The 22,256-nt window shown below is 47.3% G+C and overlaps 1 protein-coding gene across 18 annotated transcripts in view; it reads left to right on the top strand.

Annotated features, from left to right (window-relative positions):
- msi2b (musashi RNA-binding protein 2b) overlaps nt 1-22,256 on the top strand; it is a 206,922-nt gene that overhangs the window by 114,797 nt on the left and 69,869 nt on the right. For all 18 annotated transcript variants that reach the window (XM_078107409.1, XM_078107408.1, XM_078107399.1 and 15 more), the window contains exon 7: nt 453-501. In XM_078107409.1, coding sequence (XP_077963535.1) covers nt 453-501 — 49 coding nt within the window. The remainder of the gene's footprint in view (nt 1-452; nt 502-22,256) is intronic.

Below are 22,256 nucleotides of genomic sequence, written 5' to 3'. Positions count from 1 at the left end.
CGAGATGAGGAGGGGATCCCATTTGTCTCCAGCTCGCTTAGCGTAATGTGTCTGTCACTCTCCTCGGACCGGACGTTGGTGTTCATCAGAATAAACATATTGTCCGCACAGTCCTCCTGCTTCTTTTTCAGCCTCTTGTCATCATCGTTAGTTTTTTGCCACTTTTTCCCCCCTCGCGTCTTTGCCACATCTCATCCAGAATGTGATTGAAAGCCACAGAGATTGCTGAAATTCATCAACATTACGTGCTGCGGACAGGAAAAAGGAACTGGTAGCCCGACAATAACCCTGCGAAACGCAGAGTGATTATGTAGGAGAGAGGTGCTCAGAAAGAAATAAGTGTAAGGCAGCGGGAGTTTAGATTCTAAGAATAATTACAGTGGGAAGAATGAGACGTGACTCATTGGGGAAAAGATGAAGCTTAATGTCGGTGCTTTTCTTGTGTCTTCCAGGTCGACGATGCCATGCTTATGTTTGATAAGACAACTAACAGACATAGAGGTAAGTGCAAAGTGTCCACTCTCTTTACTCCTTTTTCTGTGAGGGGGGGGCGATTCTATTTTTCTATTTTTTTAGGGGGGGGGGGGCAATTTTCTGAAAGGTGAGAAAATAGTCATTTTATGTCCTTTCCCCATGAGATAACACAGAACAGTTCCAATCTTACATGATATTAGGTGTACCATCTGCTCAACAATGGGAGCGTGTCAAAGTAATCAATAAACTGGCGTGGTGTTTAGAATGTTTGAGCGTTTGCGTGTGTGTGTGTGTGTTTGCGTGTGTGTGATGGCGATGCTGGTGTGAGTGCCTCAGAGAGGTGCTTAAAGGGTGTAAAGATTGTGAGATGGTGGGTGCTGTTCAGTCAGATAACGGCATCAGATAAGGCCCGGGAAAAGCATTGACTTTATCGGCGTCTCTCATCGGCTCCTTATCTGAGATGAGGGGGACGTTTGTCTCTCATGCAGAGGACTTTCCAAAGACAGACCCTCCCCCCCCCCTCTCTCCCCCGCCCTGCGCCCCCACGACAATGCAGCCGTGTGCGTTTGAGCCAAGCCGGCGAGGCCCACGCGGGGGCTGTCACTTAGCCTGAGCCGCGTGCGTGCGTGTGCGCGCCGGCGGGCGGCTGTTATTGGCGACGCGTCCTCACGTCGGTACGTTAGAGGAACTTTTAGGAGACAGGCTGTCCCCGGCTGTGTGCGTGTGCGAGCAGTCGACAGGCACTGACAGGTATTTTCCACGAGAGAAAGGAGCCGAGACTCCTCTCTGTTTTGTCACAGCAGTCAGCTGGCTTATAGGCAGAGTCGTCACCGCAACGCCTCAGCCGAGCGCTGTGCCCCCCCACACACACACACGCACACACCTTGTCCCCCCCAACACACACACACAAACACATATGTGAACATCCGTTTGCAGCGAGCGACACGCCTTAAATGTTTCAGTGCAGTCGGCTCGAATCGTAAGATTTAATGTTTTATTTTTCAACCCCCCCCCTTTTCTGTAGTGTTTGTGTGTGTGTGTGTGCGCGTGTCTGTGTGTGTGTCCGCTGTGCAGACAAACTCTTTGCGTCTGGTAAACAGTTTCTAAGTGTGTAACATGTGAACTGTAGTGGAAGTGATCTCTGGCTTTAAGAGGATTTTGATCCGTAGTGGCAGAACGCAGTCTGAGGTCTGCTTTAGGTGAGTTTTTCTCCTTTTCTATCTCTCTCTCTCTCTCCCCCTCTCTCTCTCTCTCTCTCCCTCTCTCTCCCTCCCTGCTGCACCGCTGGCCCTCTGTGAAAGGGGGTGGGCGCTGCGCTCAGGGAGTGTGTTAGTCGTTTGCCTTTGGGCGGCAAAATGTCCTTCAAATGAAGACAATGATGGAGGAACAGCCTCCTTGGCAATTTTCCTGATAATAGCGGACGTATTTATATTGAGTGTGACACTGAGGCGGGATGCAGGGACAGGCGCTTCCTGCTGTTGCTGTTTCTTCCTACTAGCATTTTGATATTTGCTGCTGACAGGTCTTCAAGATGAATTGCATTGGATATTACTGAGCCATAAGAAAAATTAAATAATTGATCAGAGCCATTGGTGTGAAAGTGTAATATTAATGTCTCAGCTGCCCTGAGACCACAACGGAAAGGACATTGAATATATAATCGGTGAAACCAGTGCCTGCGCCTGCTTTACCTCTGCCTACAGCCAAGCTAATGGGGATCTGGCAGGCCGGCCCTCCAAATCAATTTCCCACTTGTGTTCATTTTTATCTTTCTAATACAACCATGAAAAAATAATTCTGGATTTTTCTGCAGCACTGCAATAGATAAAAAACACAATGCCATTCTTTGAGAAATAAAACAGAACACCGGGCCCACACCATGATTTCAAGTCAAGAAAATAGTTCACTTTGTAGCTCTAAAACGGGGATTCCCACACTTTTTCGGCTCGCAAGCTACATTTTAATCTCATGGCCTCTCATCCGTCGGAAGTGAGGGAACTGTCACAACCCTTCCATACATTTGTGGTCATTACCGTACTCAGATGTCTTGAACAGATTGCAGTCAGCCAGGGTTGCTTTTGAATTAACTCAAATGTGTCCGTTCGTAAGCACGGATCGCTAATTAGTCCTACCAAGTATTCCGTTGGCTCCCGCGCTCGACCGTGCATGCGTGGTTTTTCCAATGGCAGGCGATCTACCGGCACCGCGATTGACCTATTGGGCACTCCTGCTCTAATAGCTTGGAGAGCACAGCAGGATACAGCTTTTTTCTAATAACATCCATATGCATTTGGATTTGCAAACGAATTGATCCTGAAAGCCTGAAGCAGAACAACAGCCTGACATTTCCTTTTAAGGTTATTAAAAATATTGATACTTTGAGCCTTTTTTGACGCCAACGACTCAACCCTCATTCATTTACCATTCGATTGCATTGAAAGCGCAGAAGCTATAAGAAGTAAACCGATCTACGATCATATTTTCAACCTGAGGCTGCACGTGACAGCGTTGTCTCCAGCCGGGCTCGACAGTGGAAGACACCTCTGGGCTCAGACGACACACCTGCAGATAACACACCAGTGACCATGTTGTTTTAATAGAAAAAAAAGGCCAATTTTGACATCCAACTTTATTTTTTTACCCTATTTTCCATGGCATCGGGAGAAGTACCGAGCATCATTTGTCATAGTAATATCAAATTGAAGTTTAAAAATCACAAACATGCTTGCAAGTCTTTTGTGAAAAACCAAATTGAGCTTTAAGTGGCTTTTTTTTGCTGAGACAAACAGACAAGAAAGAAAACAAATGCGATCGCCGGGTGTCTGAGGTAGAATCACAGCAGCTAAATGCGATCTCTTGTTAGGCTTCCTGTGGCACACACTGACTTCACATCTCCTCATTTGAATGTTATCTTCGCTGCCTTTTTTTATCCCATTAAGCTTCTTTTAGCTTTTTACACAGCGGCTGTATTGTATATTACTATAATGCATTGCAGTTTCTCCGGAAGACTTTATTGTGTATGAGATGCATGATCGACACTTTATTGTAAGCGTGTTTTCTTTGGGGCTGTGGTGAATTGGATAGAGGACAAACGTCACACTCCACCAGTAGCAGCATTGTCCTTCAGAAGGTCCCTGCGAGGCGGGAGGAAACGACAGCCAGAGGAGTCGTCCTTCTCCTTTAGCTCTCTGCTTTTCCTTTCTTCATTTTTTTTTCCACTCTCCATCTTGCTGGGCCATTCAGTCTTATTCTTTCTTCCTTTTCATTTACACAGTCATTCACACTATTTCTGTCCGCCTCTCTCCGTCTCTCCGTCGGTGCCTGTGTCGGTCTGTCTCTCCTGCTAGAGGACACTGGCTATAAGCAAAGCTCCTCACAAAGGCTGCACACCATCTCCTTGGCATTTAAAGGAGTTGAATACGGCCAATTGTGTTGGAAATTGAACTCTCTAAAGCCTCCCTTCCCACTGCAGCAGTTCATTGTGGGTGAGTTCAGTGTCTTTGGTGAGCAGCGTGGGCTGTCCAGAGGTTGATGCCAGAGGGCGCCTATTGTTCCGTGGTCCACCGCAGTGTCCGTCCTCCTCCCCACAGCACCACCTCCCATCAACCTCGCCTTTTCTCTCCCCTGACACTTATTCTGTGACAGAAAAGAGAAAAACAGGAACTTGTGCGCTTGTGTCTCGCCGTTGTTCTCTAAAAGTTTTGGTTCCTGCCGCAGCGCCGGAGGTCCAGACCACAGCGCCTGCTCCAAAACACAGGCGGGAAATGAGGCCTTGACCCCGGCAGTCACGAGTGATGCGTTCCTGCCGTCAGTCCCATCAACGTGGCTTCGCATGCCACCACCTGGATGACAGCACAAGCTCCACAGGCGGGAAACGGAGGCCTCCGGACAAGCTCTGAGACACAATCCTTTCCGTTTAAGTTGCCTACCCCGGTCCTTCGGGCTAAAATCTGATTTATGATCTGATGTTTTTTGTTTTTTTTTACTGCCAAACGTAATTGGTGGAGCCGCCGAGAGTGTCGCATACGTGAGCCGACCGGCTGCTCTTAGAAGAGGTGCGGAGGACCGCGATGAAAGAGCGGCGGACTGTGGTTATCCGCTGGATGCATCGGGGGTTTAACGTGCAAGTTAAAGGCACACAAGATGATGGATGGATTCCTTGTCTTGCTGCTCGCACGCATCCTTCATTAAGTCCACACCATAATTAGCCCCGGTTCCACAGCACATTACCGCTCTGCCCGTCACCGTCGTCCACATAACTCCCCACACATAATCCACAGCATGGCCTACACATACTCTCCTCCCGATTTGATCATTCTCCAGCAGTTTCCCCTGCGTAATCCGCACCAATCCCTAAAAAGGTCAGTGTATACAATGCAAATGAGCGTAAAAGCCAAAATACACTCTTCCGATCATAAGCTGCTGATTAATTGGGTCAAAACGGAACACCACAGTTGCTGCTTGTTTGATTTCCTAGCTTAAATTAGTGGGATCCCCGCAGTTTTCATCAAGTTTTGGGTTTTCCGCAAGTTTTTGGGTTAATCACTGTGCCTTCAAATATGGACGGTGACACCTTTTATGTATTTCCTGTGACACACACGTTCTCTTTACCTTTTCTTAATTACACCATTAAGGAGCGCTGATGAAATCCATGGGTAACTTTCTTTCATATTGTTTTACATAGTTTGTACCCAGACGGCACCCATTAGCGTGGCTTTGTAATGACTGTGTGACTGATCGCGAGCCAAATTCCTTCTTTATTTGAATGATGCAAGTAATAGTAACGTGCAATAGTGTTGGAGACCCGAATGAAGGAGTGCGACTAAAACTAAACTAAAAAAATTGTTTTGGTCGCAAAGGCGGCCTTTGTTTGTGAGAGCCCAATGAGCGAGGCCTGCATTCGTGCAAGACGTGTTCCTGGAGAACGGGATATCTTTGTTGTTTTTTTATTTATTTTTTGCCCAAGCACGAGGCCAAGGCTGTGTGAATTTGTGTATAGCCCCCTTCTTCTTCTTTTTTCCCTGTGAGCTTAAAGGGTTGGTTTTCTTCTTGGCAGACGAACAGAAGGCTGCATTGTGTGTGTCTGTAATCTCTTTACCTGGATTGGCAGCAAAGCTAGCAAGTGCAGCTCCCAGTGTGGAATTGGCACTGAGGAGTCAATGTCACACTGAGCGAGCTTCTCTTCCAAACAAGCGAAAAACTGGTTGTGTCTCTGTGAAGCTGTTTTTGTCTGTGTGTGTGTGTGTGGATGGATGACGGTGTTCCTTTTCTTTTTTCTTGCGCCTTTGTTTCTTTCACAGGTGAAAGCGTAAGCAATGCAGAGACAACAAGCCCATGCCAATAAAGGTGCCACAGAGTCCAACTTTCTACCATTATCGTATTATTATTGTGGTGTTTTTTTCAGAACTGCGCCTTGCGGAGCTAAAGTTTTTTGCCCCAGTATACACAAGCTCAGAGAGCAACCAAGGCTCAAGTGGTATCAGGTGTCATTACACACAAACTATTTGACATAAATTCGCCTCACTGGGTGAGAAGACAAAAATAATTGGCCTCATTATCTTTCATCTCTTTGGCATATTACATTCATTATTTTCTACAAAGACTGCCAGTGTGAGTCCCGTAACCTGGGAAGCGGAGCTGCGCCTCCGCAGGTTAACTGTTGCTCCCCTGAACAAAAAAAACGCCCGGTGCTCGACGTCACCACAATGCCTCATCAGCCACCGGTGCTACGGATTGAACATGGCCGACTGAGCGGAGGATGTCTGTCTGGAAAGTGATTGCTGGCTCGTTGGCTGAGTAGGAGAGGAGGGGGGAGCGTAAAAAAAAAAGGGAAGGAGGGGGGGCAAACACAGTTGGAGAAGAAATGGTACGAAGAAAAGGAGAAAATAGAAAAGAAGGGGCACCGAGCCCGAGGAAAGTAGAACGAAGAAAGAGAGGACGGAAGTAGAACCTCAACGGGAAGCCTCCCCCTGCTGGCTCCTCTGGCTGGAAGCCGCTGCCGATGGCTTCAAAAGAGTGCCAGGCAGTCTAGGCCTCCGCTTCTAGCAATTAGAGATCACTCCAGCGGATGCCTCCTGGCCAGCCGGCATTCCCTCAAAAATACCCTCTGATTACTACTGTAGGACACAGGCTGTTTACCAAACGGATCTAGCACGGCTGAGAGCGAGGTTTGATAACGGCGCTCCTTTTGTTCGGGCGAGAGACGGCGCGGGGTCATTTTAGTTTTAAAGATGGCGCCCGCCTCAGAGATCAATTTCCCGCTGGCAGAAGACGAGTTAACCAATTCTTTAATTCCTCATCCAAGCGGCACCGCAAGCAAATGGCCGGCGCCTTGTTTGTTTTTGACAAGAGAGTGAAACCTATTTGAACAGAACTTCAGCGGCGCCTTAACGAGGGCCGGGTCCTCTTTGATGATTCATTTCCCTCTCCTCAAATCCCTCTTTAAACAACTGAATCCCCGCCGGTTCCCCGGGAGCGGCGCGGTGTTTACAGACGGCAGCTCCTCTGCGCTCTGCGACTACTGTACAGCGCCACTGATGCGGGGTAAAACAATCCGCCGCCATGCCTGACTTAACTGATTGACACGCCATCCGCATCCAGCAGAATCAGAGATTCCTGCACCCCCCCCCCCCCACCGTTTCACCCCCGCCGACTCTGCTGCGTTCCCCTCACCTTGACAGACCTGATATTAGCGATTAGTGTGAATGTCACTGAAATGGCAGAGCTAATCACACACCCTGGGTCCTCGCCACCCGAGAGGGGAGGGGGGGGGCCCATTCGCTTTGGCCCTCAGCGCGCCTTCGCAAAGGACGTTGAGTTTGCGCACCCTTCGCCTGTGTGCACGTGTCCTCTGGCCCGGCCTCGTCCTCCTCCAGGAGGGTGTTTTTGTTTGTGATCTACGTCCCTGACGTCAGCGACCCGGGAGCCCTCGCCCCCAAATCAACACGGGCATCACAGTCGTAGCTGTGTACATGTCTGCCGGTGTCGGCCGATGAGCCCAACGAGAGGCGCTTGACGGGTAGGTGATTAAACGCGAGAGAATCCTCCTCTCCTTGTCACCTGTCTGTTTCCCCCCTGCTGACATCTGCCCCCCTCTATCGCTGCTGCCGTGGTCGGTTTCTTTCTTTCTTGTTTTTTAAGGCTCCAGCATGCCTCACAGGGCGGACGGGTTTGGTTTTGAATCAAGAGTCGGCCGTGCCGGCCCTACATGGTCACCGAAGGAGGATGGAGGCAGGAGATTGTGGGAGAAAGCCTGGGGTTTTAATCTCTCCCCCATGTTTTATCTCGCCACCAGGAGACAAGCCGCGTGTCATTAAAAACATCAGCTACTCCCACTGGTTGGTTGCGCGGCCCGGCACCTCAGAAGGCATTTGAAGGACAAATTGAAAGCGACAAAAGAGAAGGGAAAAAATGTGCCAGAAAGGAGAATTTGTGTATGATAGCCATGGTTGGATGTGTTTGTGTGCAAATTGGAAAGCCGTATTGATTCAAATGTTCCTTCGATAAACAGTGTGCAAACGGAACGGCGGTTTTGTCCTGCATGCAGTCCCCGCTGCATTCTGCCAGTATATATTCTCCCTTAAAGGCAGGGAAGATAAACAAAATAAGCAAACATCTCTGGCCTCAGCTGCTGCCACGGAGAATCAGTCTCTTCAGGAAATGAAAATGCCCGCTTGGAATTGTCATCACATTGAGAGTTGGCTTACCTTTGACCTTGTAATACCCCCACAGCTTCTCCATTTGTGACCTGCTGGATGCTCTTAGAAAGTGAAACCATCGGGGAGGATCCACTGCTCACATCATCATTCTCAGAACACCTAATAGTGGATTTACCAAGGTTAAACCTCCCGTGAGATTGCAGCCGCCGTGACCCGGAATACAGAGTTTACATCTTCTAAGGATGTAAACGGACACACACACACACACACACACACAGGCAGGTCTTTCTGCACGGACGAGCCCGAGATAATCTGTATGATATGCAGTTATTACAAAGTGGAGACATTTGAGAGGGTATAGTGTTGTTTTTGCGTCCGGTGTGGACGAGGCTTCATTGTCCGCCGCACTTTCACAGCCCGATTGCTGCCCAGCCAGGCGTCTCCCGGCTGAGCGCAGCACACGGGGGAATCATGCCAGTGTCCGCTGTGCAGTGCGAGTGGAATATGTCGCTTCTTGTGTGCGTTTTTTAACACGCGTCGATCGCGCGGACGTCTTTCGGACGCTCTGCGGGGATTCTCTCCTCCACGCAGTTCTCCTCAAAGGATTCCTTCTGATTTTACAAGCTCGTGAAATTTTTTCTGATGCAATTTTGGATAGTTTACATTTATAATAATAGCAAAATAGTTCCTGTTGTTTTTAGTGAAAAGTAAATGTTCTTGAAACTGTTTTTAAATCCACTGAAAATTCAGAAACTACAAAAAGAATTATGACATTAAATCATTTTAATAGCGTCGTAACTTTTAACAACACTTCAGGTGTTCCTAATGCAGGAAGGTGATTCGTCATAATACATCGAATTTCTAATGTATGTACTTCAGAGGTGTTGTAGAATAATTTACATTCACAGGCATTAAAAAGCAGTCACTGGTGTTTCTCTTGGGTAAAAAAACAACTAAAAACACAATTATTTCGGCTGCTCCTATTAAGTAAAACACCGTTGGGGCAGTTTTGTTGAACAGTATATCTTTAAATTTTAATATGATCACATCCCAACCCTTAGTGCATTAGGTTCATGGGCAGCGGCTTCAGCGTAACTTAAATATAAGCCATCAGGTTCCCATGAAAGAGGACATCATAAAACTCTTGAGCCTCAGCTCAACTGCTTTGAAGTTATTGTGTTTTTACTGTTCCTCTTAAGTGTAATGGCTGTCGGAAATACACCAATCCACACGGCTGTAAATTACAATCAGCGAGCCGCAACGATCCCTCCTGACAGCAAGATTGCAGGCTGAGTTAGATTACATCACCTGCAGTCCAGGCATCTAATCTTAGATTAAAGGGGGGACCACCTCAGGCGTCTTTCTTCCATTTTTTTCTTTTTGTTCTTCTTCTTCTTCATGCTGCGCGGGTCAAAGCGGGTGCCTCGTGTCCTTCTGAGTGCTCGGCCGACATGCCAGTCACCCCCCCCCCCCCCCACCCCAATTTCAGCGCGCTCCTCCCGCCTCCACTCTCCTGGCACGCTGTCGTGGCGTTTGATGCTTATCTGACCGGCTTTCACCGCGTAGCGCCCACTGCTGTACTTGCAGCTGATTGGCCTCCCAACACCCCTGCTGGTTTGCCACTTAAACTGTTGTAGGCGTCTCTTTTTGAAGTGAAGCCTTTTAAACAGAAGCAGCCAAAACAATCATAGCACCGCGGGGTACATCCTGCCACCGACTGGTATGTTGCCAGACAAGATAGACTTGTTTTTTGGGTGGGGGGTTTTCTTTCCCCGAGTGCGTATTTGTAAAAAGCCAGAAAAAAAAAAGCTATTCTGTCTGCCGTCACGAACAATGAAGCATCAGTAATAACAAGCGGCTCAGAGGGGCCACGCGGTGTCTGTCCCCATATTCGCCAGCAGCCTTCAGGCTGCCGCGGGGATTTGTAGAAACCGGGAGCTTGACATGTCGGAGACGGACACGAAAAACCTACTTAGATGGTCATATAACGACTTATTTCCAGCCAAAAAGGGGAGGCGTTTAAATTGAGCCAGCCCCTTTACATTACAGCGATGCTTTTTTTCATGCCGCCCTCTCTCTTCACAAGGCTGCCGTGGTGACCTGTGATGGTCGGCTCCGAGTGTGTACGTGTGTGTGTGTGGGCCTCCACGGTGTAATAAGGGTTACCTAGCCAGGCGTTAATGTCAGGGTGGAGATGCCTGGCTCATTAGGTACCATGGCAGGATAATGTATGAGCGCAGCTCGCGAGGAGAGAGAGAGAGAGAGAGAGCAGGAGCGGAATCAGCCATTGTTCTCCCTCAACTGCCTCCTTTCCGTCCCCCCCTTCCTTTTCCTCCTCCTCTACCTCCTCTTCATTCCCCGCCGCCAGTTTCTTCTGTTTGTGTGCGCGCGCCCGGGGATATTTGGGCTCCCTGGTCACATTATGCCCCGATTCTTGATGCAGAGCTGCCGCTCGGCGGGTTGGTGCCATTTATTCATAAATTAATGAATTTATTGGTTTATTAAATTGAATTCATTGCGTCTAACATGGCGCTTGTTTTGCGGGCTCCGTTGCTCGATTGACAGGTTGCCGGTCATGGTGAGACTCCATATCCCATCGGCGTCACGCAGCAGCACGTTACTAATTGAGTTGAATGCGTGGCTCGTCTCCCCTCAGTGAATCCATCTGTCGCCGTCTTGTCATCGGTTTGTTCGCACTTGACAGGTTCCAAGTCGCTCTCTCTGTGTTTAACTGTGCGCCGCTGTGTAGGTGCGCTGTGTGTTTTTATTTATGCAACGGGCTGCGTGTAGTACAACGTGATACAAAACAGGGGGGGGTAGCGTGGCGCGCCCGACTGTAGGGTCGCGGGGAGAACAAGCACTCAGCCAGCCACCCGTCTTTACACGATGTCCACATACCGACAATAATAACCGGTAAATGGACTGTACTTGAACAGCACAACCCCACGTGTCATTCTTCACCCATTTACACCCTTTCATATACTGATGACAGGGGCCACCATGCAAGGGGGCCACCGGCCCATCCCCACCTCACATTCGCACATTCACACACCACAGGAACCGCCTGCGGGAGCAATTTTGGGCTCAGGTGACTTGCCCGGGGACACGTCGACATGGGGATCGAAACCGCCGGTCCTGATTGATGTTTCACCACTGACCCAAAAGTCACCCTCAGGGAGTTTGTAGGGGAAATGGATCATCTGGCTTACGAACCTCACCGCTGACACACAGCGTTGACATCGCAGCCCTCCAGTAGTTCATCGGGGGCGTGCGGGATGATGAAAGGTGTTTAAGGAATTGCCTTTGTAATTACAGCGAAGGTGTCCCCGTGCGTTCGTTGTCATGCGTTTGGGTCCATTTGCGCGTGAACCATGTGGTCGTGTGACCTCGCGGACACGGATTGCGTGGACGCCGTGCTTTTACCCGCCGCACCTCCGTTGCCGTCCTTTCACTGCCGGTGAAAAGGGCTGGAAGGGAAAGAGAGAGACAGAGAGATGAAGAGAACCAGAGGAGGTGGTGGGGGAGGAGGAGGCGGCGGCGGCCACGTGCATAGCTGTGTGCGTGGATGGCACTTCACACGGCACCATGTGTCCCGGCTTTGTTACGGAGCGAGCGCAGCGTAAGACCGGGCCCGCCCCCCCCCCCCCCCCAGGATGAGGACGGCGCTTTGTTTTGAAGGAGGAGGCTCACTGCGCTCCTCTGTCAGCAAGCTTGGGGAGGGGGATTCTGTGTGGAAGAGAACCTTGAATATCTTGTAGGCCCCGAGTGTTTGTCAATACCTCCAGAGGCAGTTCCTTTGTGTGTGTGTGTGTGTGTGTGTGTGTGTGTGTGTGTGTGAGCGATCGTGTCTCCCTGTGTTTGTGTACTCGTAGCATGCGGGATCCAGCTCCTCCCGCTCTACAAATGAGCAGCTGCCTTATCATCAATCCCGTCCTTTCACGCCTATGTGAGCTTCATTATAACAGATACCACTCAGAGGGATGTGCGTACACACATACCCCCCCCCCCCCCCCCCCCCGCCACCTCCTCTCTCTCCAAAGTTGAAGAGCAGTTGCATCAAAAGCAGGTGTCTCTCATCTTGCATTATCTCCGTCATCTTTTTTCCTCTCCGCTTCTCCCACTTCACACGTTTCCTTTTTTTTTCTTTGCCAACTTTTTTTTGTGTTACGTATTTTCTGTTAGCGGTTCTCTCTCTCACCTTTTCCTCCGTTGCCGCTCCACCTTTCTACCTGCCCGTCAGCCAGCCATGGGCGCTCTCCTCCAAAGAGAAATGTTTTTCGAAAGTTTTTTTTTGTTTCTGAAATGCTGCATCAAAGGATTCATATCACAGGTTCTCCCCTGTCCACCAACCTGCGAAACCCAGTCCCACCAGCACCACCAGCACCACCAGCACCCCCCCAATCCATCAGACAGCAGCAGCCGGCCCCACGGACTCCTGCCTCTTTTCTCATGAATTAGTCTTACCTCTCATACACTTTCTCTTTTGTTTTTTTCTGCTCTTACTCATTCCATTCTCCCCATGCCCTCTCCCGCCTTCCATCTCTCTCTGGTCCTCACATTTCATTTTTCTTCCCACAAATGCCACACAGCGGTCCCTTAAGAAATGTCATTTCTGTCTTCTCCTTTTGTTCTGTAATTTCTCCGTGTCCCTCCTCTTCTCGAGGGAATTCATTTATCGTTCGCTGTTCTCCTGTCCCCAGCTCTCTGATCTCTCTGTCTTTGTCTCTGACGCCCCCACCTCCCTCCCCTCACCCCGTCTCTCCCCCTTATACACAGGTAACTCAGTACTATTGTGAAACAGCTTATTGGCACAAATGTTAGTTAATGTATTTTTGCCCAAATCAAAGTATCAATGTTGTTCTTTGTGTAAAGACATATAGTTTAGCCTCTCAAGGTTTCATATTTATAAAGAAATGAAGAAAGGTTCAATTTACCTATCAAATTTGACAATGTTTTATTTTATGATAAAGCTCAGTTTGATTGAAAGGAAGAGAGGTTCAACATCAGTAAAAAGCTTTTAAAATGCCACACCAGATGGACCGCCGTAGTTTGAGCCCATTTACACACCATTTCATTTCACAAAATGTACCAACACTTGGAAGGTAGCTCCTAAGAATCTATTCATATTAAAACTTGCAGGCTGATTAATTCTAGCCTAGTCAGTACGGAATATTATTTTGTATGTCATGGAGTTCAGTGGTCAAGATTGGAAATTAGCATCCACACCCACTTTACATAACCACACAGCACAGAAAGCACAGAAAAAAAGAAGTCATTTCAACCAAGAACAATCATCAGTCATCTCCCCCCCTGTGGTATTCGTGAGATAATCCTTGTCACAGAGAGATCGAAAGCTTGGATGCTTTGGAGGAAATTGGCGGGATGTATCACAGAAATTCAATGCGTCAAAATTTGATCCTGATTCTTCTGTGCAGGGCAAACCATCACAAACCATCACACGCTGCACACATGCTCCCTTGTGGTCGGCGGACCAATTTGTTAAGCCTCTGACATCATTTATGAGAACGCACAGGTCTTTAAGCCCCCACGTTAAGAAACACATCCGTCTGATTTGTTCGGACCAAATTTAGTTGTAGTCAGGTGACGTATTCACAGTTTTCATCAAGTTTCTGATGCGAGTTGCATCGGGCTGCTGCGAATTTTGAGAAACTCTCGTGCTCAGAGTTTAGGGTATCCAATTCAATGCAACTGGAATAAGATGGTGGATCAATAATGTAATGTTTGATCAGTGGGTCAGTTGGAACTGTACAAGAAAGGTCTTTGGTGTGGCTCTACAGAACGCTCAACGATCTCGAGCCTTCTCTCTCCCTCCCGCTCTCCCTCTCTCCCTCTCCCCCCCTCTCTCTCTCTCTCTCTCTCTCTGAACCTGTTACTGCCGAACCAGAAGTGACTCTTCCCCGGTGAATCGGGCAGAAAGATTCCACTTGAGGACAGTTCTCTGGCGTGCAGGCATGCAGGCACTTGTGTTCCATCAAAATGCTAATAATATCATCTGCAATATCCAGGGCAATATTATTGTAGCACTAATTGGTGAAAAGAATTGTTGATGGGAGCACCTGCCCACCCCGCTACTCAATTATTTTTAATTACAATGGCTGTAATAAAAGGGAACAAATTGCATAATGATCAATGCTTCCTCGGCGAGGTGACAGTTGTGCTCTTATTTGCTTTAGCCGCGTGCGGCTCATTTTGACGACCCCGGTGTTTGAGTCGAGCGGCTCTCAGTGAAGGTGGGCCCTCCGGGGAGGAACCGCTCTCCCCCTCGGCCCCCATGCGTGATTTATTCCTCACGCCACGTGTCTGTAGACGTGGTCTTTGGGCGGTTGCGAGCGCTGAGATGTACGGCGTTCCTCGCAGCTCCCCGCCGTTTCACACTTAAGAGGGTTGCCATCGTCGTGTACGTGTGCGTGTGGGGAGGCAGGCAGATATCCTGCAAACAAATGCAAGCAAATTGAGAAGTATGACGGAATTGAGTCGCGCCGGAAAAAGAATATGCAAAAGAGTCGGTGAAACCAAGTGATCTCATATATCGAAACAATTCCCGTCTTCCAAATGATCAAATGAACTTTTTCCTAGCTGTGGCTGGTGAGAGGTGTAATTAATAGCTTCTTTTTGGGGGGAGCTGTCCCTGAGTATGTGTCAGTTTCTCTTGCTGCCTTCAAAGTGGTAATGCTCCCAGGCTGCTGCCCCCGGGGACCGCTCCGTCTTATTAACTTGTCTTGGGAGACGGGGCTGCCGTGCAGCCTGCTTATTGCCTGCAGGGACGGAGAAGGACTACTACTACGTCTTTTTTTTCGTTTTTGTCTTTCTGCTGCCCCAAAACATCCACCCCTCGCGTCTTTGTATTCACGTGTGGCGGCAGGGGGGGGGGCAAGAGTTAAGCAGCCGAGAGACGTTGATTAAATATACTTAAACTTTGTCTTTGTGATGCATCGCGTGGGACAACACTCAGTTTGCAGTGTGGAGTTAAAGAGCATAGATCCACATCCAGGAGAGGCAGGTTTGGAGCGAGGAAATCCAAGGCAGGGTACATTTCAGACAGTGGTAGAGTGGTTTTGTTGTACGGTAGAATGAGGCCAGCGATGCAACTGGTTGTGTGAAGCCAAACCTTTATGAGGACGCGAGAAAAAAACTGTATTGAGCGTGAACCAATCGTATTGTGGCTAATAACCGATCCTTCGTTGTGAGCAGACAACATCGTCGGACCCACATAGCCGAACATATGGTCCTGCATAGTGTCACCTGAGATTGTAATGATGATTTAAGTGGACACACACAGGACGTGCAGCAGGTATTCATGCACAAAAACTAGTAAACTGGCAAGATAGCGTAAGGTCGGGATGAAAATGCACAGACAATGCAAACTTTGACAGGATGACTTGTCAAACGGGCGTTGAGATGATTCCAGATGTTGCCTCTGGATCTTATCTGACGAATGGATGTTATCGGTGCGCGCACACACACACACAGCGTGACATATGGAAAGCTTACTATCCAAGACACCTGGGACAAAAGCGTGTTAGAGACTGACAAAACTCTGAGGTGGGACAACACGACGGATGTGTGTGTTTTGTACTCACTCAGCAGCTTATAGCCCAAATGCCAGATTGGCTATTTACCTTCCTTTTTTCCTTCCTTTCCTTATTTTTCCATCAGACCCGATTACTTTTAGTATGTGGCAGTTTTTTTTTTGTTGTGTTTTATATGGCTATCTGTCATAGTGCCAATTTCAAATAAGACACAAATTTGCTGGTAAAAGTAGCGTTCTGGTGAGCAGGAGGAAGACAAATGGCGTGTGTCTGCACCGCGGCCTGTTAATCCCTGCACACATTAAGCCAGCCTGAAATGACACACTGTATGGAAAGAGAACTGTCAAAGAATATTGCGTTTAAAGCGGCAAAAAAAACTCAACGCTGTTTACTTAATGTCTAGTTTGTAGTCACTGAAGACATCAATCATAGAAAGATTTAGCAAATGTAGACAAATTAGCCGGCATAAATTAGCCAGCGCGTACTCATTACGCCCCTCTCTCAGTGGAACGTGCCGCAGTGTCTTTACAGTTTAACTGCACAATCATAAACATAATCATGTATTTTTATCTTATTGTGTCTGACTGTGATATATACGGCCTTCTTAAACTGTTTACAGTCCACAACAATATGCGAGCACACGCCTAAATCTGAATTTCAGACCACATATCCCGTGTGTTTTAGTGAGCTTAACCTCACTTTCAGCCTCTGAGGTCATTTTTAACACCGCTCCTTATCCCTCCCGTGTTCAGCTTCTGTGTTATTGTCCTGTCTTTCATGCATCAATAGATGGATTATTATACATCCTTATTTGTAATTGGAGGCCAGGTTATACAAGAGGATAATTAAAATAGTGTGTGTTGCTACTCCATCTACCTTCTGGTACGTTCTTGACGTGCGGGGCTCGCTGCGTTTCCCTGCCCTCCTTTGTCCTCCAAGTTAATGTTGTTGATGTGGCGCTCACTGAGGACACACGGACTCGGTGATGCACACAAACACAAGAAGAACGTACTTAGGCCAGAGTAAATACACTTATAATGAGCTATGTTATATTGCTTTTCGCGGTTTTGATTTATTTCGGTTGGTTCACTTGATTTGAGCTAAGGAGCAAAGCGGCGGTGATTTGTCAATTGATGAAAAAGTATTTTGATAAGCTGTTCATAGTTTCATTTGTTCCATGCAAAAGAGTGTGTTTTATCATGTTAGATTGAATAGTTTGGGTTACTGGACTGTTGCTGTTTGCTTTGCTAACCTGTCATTTTTACGTCACCACACTCACTCACTGTGGGTCAGGATATAACTTGTATGTTTGACCCATCTAATGAAGGCGAGAGATAACTACAAGAAGATTGTTCTTTCCTTGTGGAATGCTCACGGGTGCAGCAGAGATAACGTGGGAGCTCACACCGAGGACGACGGGTGAGGATCCCAGCTGGCAAAGGCTGACCCGTAGTAAGATCGTAGTATTGCCTCCAGCAGCAGGAAAATTGGAATGGTGGTGGCAAAGTCATGGATACGACCACCAAGACGTAAGCGGGGAGCCGTGTGTTTGTGTCTGCGAGTCTGGAGGCCAGTCCTCATTATAGCGGCTGGTAAAATATTACAGTTCAGCTGACACTGTCTAAGTGAATTGTCCAGAGCCGTTTTGACAGCCAGTGGAAGGCAGGGCTAGATTATGATGGATGATGACAACGGATGGGGGTGCAGAAGGAGCGTTGATGTGTTTTGTTGCTCATGCAAGAACTAATACGTACACCTAATATGGTGCGCTTTGGCTGATGGTGTGCAGGCGCACAGATGCCTGATGGCTATGTTAAAATGGTGTTCCCACCTACAGAATTCATTCAGGACCCTGTCGTCACCAGCCTCACGGCCCCCAAGTGGTCTACTCTCTGTGAAAAGAAAATTCATTACCGTTGTTTGACATTCTGTCGGCTCCTGCGGTACTATTCTTGCTACCATGCTTCTTGTTCCGTGAAAGTTTTCCCCAAAAAATGTTTTTTTGTCTCATGCCTATCAATACAGTTCTATGTGATGAACAAGAATAGTTCCGCTGGCGAGTTAAAAATGAATCAGTTTATTGAGGAAAAGCTGACGTTTAAAGCTTCAGCGTCCGCTTTTTCATCAATACAAAGAAAAATAATCAAAGCCAATATCAAAGTGGCAAAAAAAAAAATTTTCTCAGCGAAAACTGAACAGCTGGACGAGACCGCTGACCACCACATGCCGTCTTAACTTTTCTGGGGTCAGAATAAAGAAAACTCACTCAACCGCTTGTACTGTGTTCAGTGTGAAAGCCCAAAGAAGTGTTCACAGCACTATGAATCAATCTAAACGTCAAAGCCGCTTGGCTTTAGAGTTGGTGTGTGTGTGAGAGTGTTTGTGGAGAGAGAGACTGAGCCTTTTATCAGAAAGCTACGCCTACCATTTCAGTACGAGTGTGAGTAATAAACACCAGCACCCGAACTGTAAAGGACTGGAATGGGCTCCCTTTATTAACACTCCGAGTCTTTGTGTGTGCGCTAAATCTACCGGACATGCCGAAATATCTGCTTTATTCAAAAGATGGGAGGACGTACCCGCGTCTCTCCTTTTTCATCGATGTGCGCATTAGGGCAGGATTAGCGTACTGGAGGGCTTGAACAAGTGGGCCCAAATGACGTCGAGTTTTCTTTCCCCAGCCCTTTGTTGGAGCAGATGGGATAAGGAGGACACTTCATCCCCAGGTTCACTGGTCTTTTGGCTTCTTCTTACGCGGCCAATCCATCTCCCAGTCGTCACTTGAGTAGCTTCTGGGTTTGCGCCCGCGCTCCTTTCCCTCTTGTCCTCCCTCCAAACACTGACTCGTTCACTCATTCCCGTCCCTCCCTCCCTCACCTCCCTCCCTCTCGCATCCACTCTCCTCTTCTCGATTTGGCCACCAGGGAAGTGTGTGGCACTGAAGCAAGCATTATTGATAGAGCATCTGTTTAGACATGGTGCAGGATCTGTGGCATGTGGGCGAGCAGCTGGGGGTTCGAGCAGGGGAGACATTATGTCATATTACATATCTTGATATGTCTCGTTCACTTGTATGCATGCCCGTTTCGCCGGCACGCACTCCCACAGACACCAAGGAAACACAAACACATGCCGCCGCCATCCCCAACGAGATTATTGGTTTCCGTCGCGCTTGAAAATGTGGAAGCCCAGGCTGGTTCACTACAAGGGTGGCTTAAATAATTTATGGGCTGTGTGCAAGAAGTTGTCTAATGTCACTGTACTGAGCAACAGCAGTTACAAAAGTCCGTTTCAGAGGCCATTTCAGACCAGGGAGCCAGAGGCGAATATCCTGGCATCTCGGCTTTATTGGGGCAGCTAGACAGAGACAGTAGCCCTATCCAGATAATCACCACACATCTCTTCTAGATGGCCAAACTTGTCAGAGCTCCTGCCACACACTGCCAATAGATTTTCATCCTTGGCAGCTGATGAAACCGGGGATTTTATGGCATTTTACACAGTACACAAAGCCTGTACGGTGGATCTATGTAGCAATGGAGTGGCAATATTTTCATCATTTGTGCATCATTTCTTTATTTTTCTGGCATCAGTAACGGCGGAAATTTGGTGTCTCCCTAATGTGTTCGACTGCACCTATTTCTGGGCTCCGTAACCTAGAACCAGTTCAAGGTTAAAAAAACATTAAAAAAAATTGTTTTGCAAATGACTTTGCAAGTTGTGACGGACTGCCGAGCGCTAAAAAGGATTAGCTGCAAAAGGAGGCTGTGTAACCTGAACTCACCGAGCACTTGTAATGCATCCTGAATGGCTTTAAAACCTGTCAACCGTAAGCCTTCGGTGTCCTTTCAATTTAAATGATGCCGACAAATCCTGCTTAACCTTCTCATTCTGATATGACCTTAACCCTTTGTTAGCAACCACCTACCGGTAACTGTGGCCACTCACTATACTGAAGGAGGGGATGCTATCACAGAGAAAAGTCCCATAGTCGTTTCACTGCAGACATTTTGAAACTTAACAAAGGGCACAGGTGCAATGACTAACATGAATGCTGGCTGCATTCCAATCCCTTTCACCGTTAACGGCAACACTGGAATGGAACCGAGCCATTGTTAATATAAATGTTTACACCTGTGCTGTTCTGTTCATTACAGGTCCTAAGTGTTCGCTCTGTTGCTTATCTTTGCTTGATAAGCACCTCTACTTTATTGTAATCACACGAACCAGCCGGCTAGTTGTGGTGCACTTGTTGCCTTGTCGTACACATGTGCAGTAGGTCTGTGACCTCATACGTTTCTCTGCATAGCCCTGAAACATCTTCAGCCTTCTAATCTAATCAGCCCGAATAAGTGAAAAACACCTGTGTGAGCACTGTGAGCAGCTTTTACGTCAGCACGAATCTCCGGTAGTGTGTCTGTGTGTGTGTGTGTGTGTGTGTGTCTGTGTGTGTGTGTGTCATCACGGTAAAAAAATAAATAAATCTCATATTATGGTATTTTTAACAATTTAATATTGCATATCAGCCACATGTCATTTAGGATTATTACAAAAATTCACTTTTCAAGCTTTTTAACACGTATTTATTCCTACCACTTTAAATGCCCATTTGGAGCCTCTTGTTTTTCACAGGAACAACTTCATGGCTTAAGTATGCAAATGGCTTAGTCAACACCTGATCTCTGCTTTGAGTGGCAGAGATCAGGTGTTCACAATCATTTCATCAAATTGAAATTTTAAGCAAACAGCCTTCAGTGAAAGGGTGCAGGTGCAAGTCCAGATGAATACTCTAGTGAATTGATCTCTTCACTCTTTGCTGGCTTTCTTTATTCATAATCAGTTTCTTTTTTAAAGTATTTTATTCATGCATAAGGTGTGTGGGTGCATGGAGATATATGCAAAAAACAGGCTGTACTCTTCTCATGATGTCATTCATATTCAGTTTTGCATCGTCTTTGTGTCCGTCCCGACGGATTTGCACGTTAATACCAAATGGCAGTACCAGAAATGATTTCTTATCATGTGATATTTTTTGCTTGGCAATGATCAGAGGTCAAGTTCTCTGTGACCCGTGACAAAGAATATTAAGACAATTTCACACAAATGTCTAATTGGATTAAATTCTGAGTTGATAACGCTTTGGACAGATATTTATATCAACTGCAAGATGTCCGCTTGGCGCAGGCATTCAACCGCAAGGCGGTAATTATTTTTTTCTTTTTTCTTTGCATAAATAATGACATTAAGAGATTTGCATTTGCCGCTTCTAATTTCAATCCCACCCAATTTCCCCTCTAAAATAAAGTGGCTGAAAACCTTCTGCACACAGAGGGTCGAGGAGAGAAATTAATTTGTTTGTACAGCATAATATTTTAGGTGGGAAGCAGCAATAAAAAGCTATGGTGCACCATGGGTACAAAACTGGTCCAACTTTGATGTTATATCGCGGTTGCTGGTGTTTGCTTATCGGGCTTTGACTGCAGGAAGTGTTGGATTTCCAAGCTAATCGCAATGTTAGCGATTGTGGTCGATCTGTTTGGCTAACAATAACAATGTTGTTAAAATACAAATAATGCTCCCATGATAGACATTAGAAGTTAGTGTTCCCACTGACACGGCTGGCCACCAAAGGGGACCCAGCCGTCATTTAAATACCAGCTGGCAGCTCTAAAATCTATCCAACTTTTGGATGGAAATTACCAATTGTCCAGTGAACTCCGGCGACGGGTCCACAAGCTGCCCTGTGTTTACATCCAGGGACGGAACTGTCTTCCGTTCCATTTGTGGTGTGTGACCTTTTTAAGATGAGAACGCGCAGGGAGAGTGACTCCTGGCAGGGTTTGTTCAAAGAGCAGCCTCTTGGTAATGGGGGGTCCACAGCCTGGCAACGTGCTGGGGGATTGATCAGCCCCTTACTCAAAGGCCAAATACAGAGAGCCCAGCCAGAGGAGAAGGCCATGCAGGATGTGGAGCCATTCTCGGCTTTGAAGCCCTCTCCAGTACCTCATCTGTTTCACTGCATGAATAAACATGTCTATTCCTATCTGGTAAATCTTCCCTTCTGTCCTTTACCTCCTCTATCCTCTTTACTCCTGAATGGGCTATCAGTTCTCTCATTGCTGATGGAAAGATATGAGTGGAGGTCACAAGATCCTTTTTTTCTTTTTCCTCCTCATCTTTCTTGTCTTGCCTGCTGCCTCTCTCCTCGCTTCTCGCATGAATACTTCCGGTGCTCTAGCAATGTTGCACAGGATTAAATCCACTGGTTTAGAGCTTGCATTGCTTCCACAGATGTCAGCTTTGAGATTGAAATGAGCTCCCCTTCTGCGAAAAGAGTTAAAAGGACATTTCAGAGAGGGAAAGAAGGAAACTAAACGTAGATGCAAAAGTTGTTTCAGTCCTATAAATGGAGCCAGAGGGTTGCTTAACATGTGTGGAGTTGACCAAGGGCTGAAGTGAGCGAGCACGCAAATACTGTTGATAATCATGGACGACACCCTATGGTGAAAAACATTCGATGAGAAATTGAGAAACAGTCTATGTTACAATATAGGAAGTAGGCGTTGTATAAGAA

This window comes from Gasterosteus aculeatus, chromosome 7 (genome assembly GCF_964276395.1).
Source record: "Gasterosteus aculeatus chromosome 7, fGasAcu3.hap1.1, whole genome shotgun sequence".
Classification (NCBI taxonomy): domain Eukaryota; kingdom Metazoa; phylum Chordata; class Actinopteri; order Perciformes; family Gasterosteidae; genus Gasterosteus; species Gasterosteus aculeatus.
The sequence above is the reverse complement of the archived record's forward strand: the minus strand, read 5'-3'. Positions and strand labels throughout refer to the sequence as shown.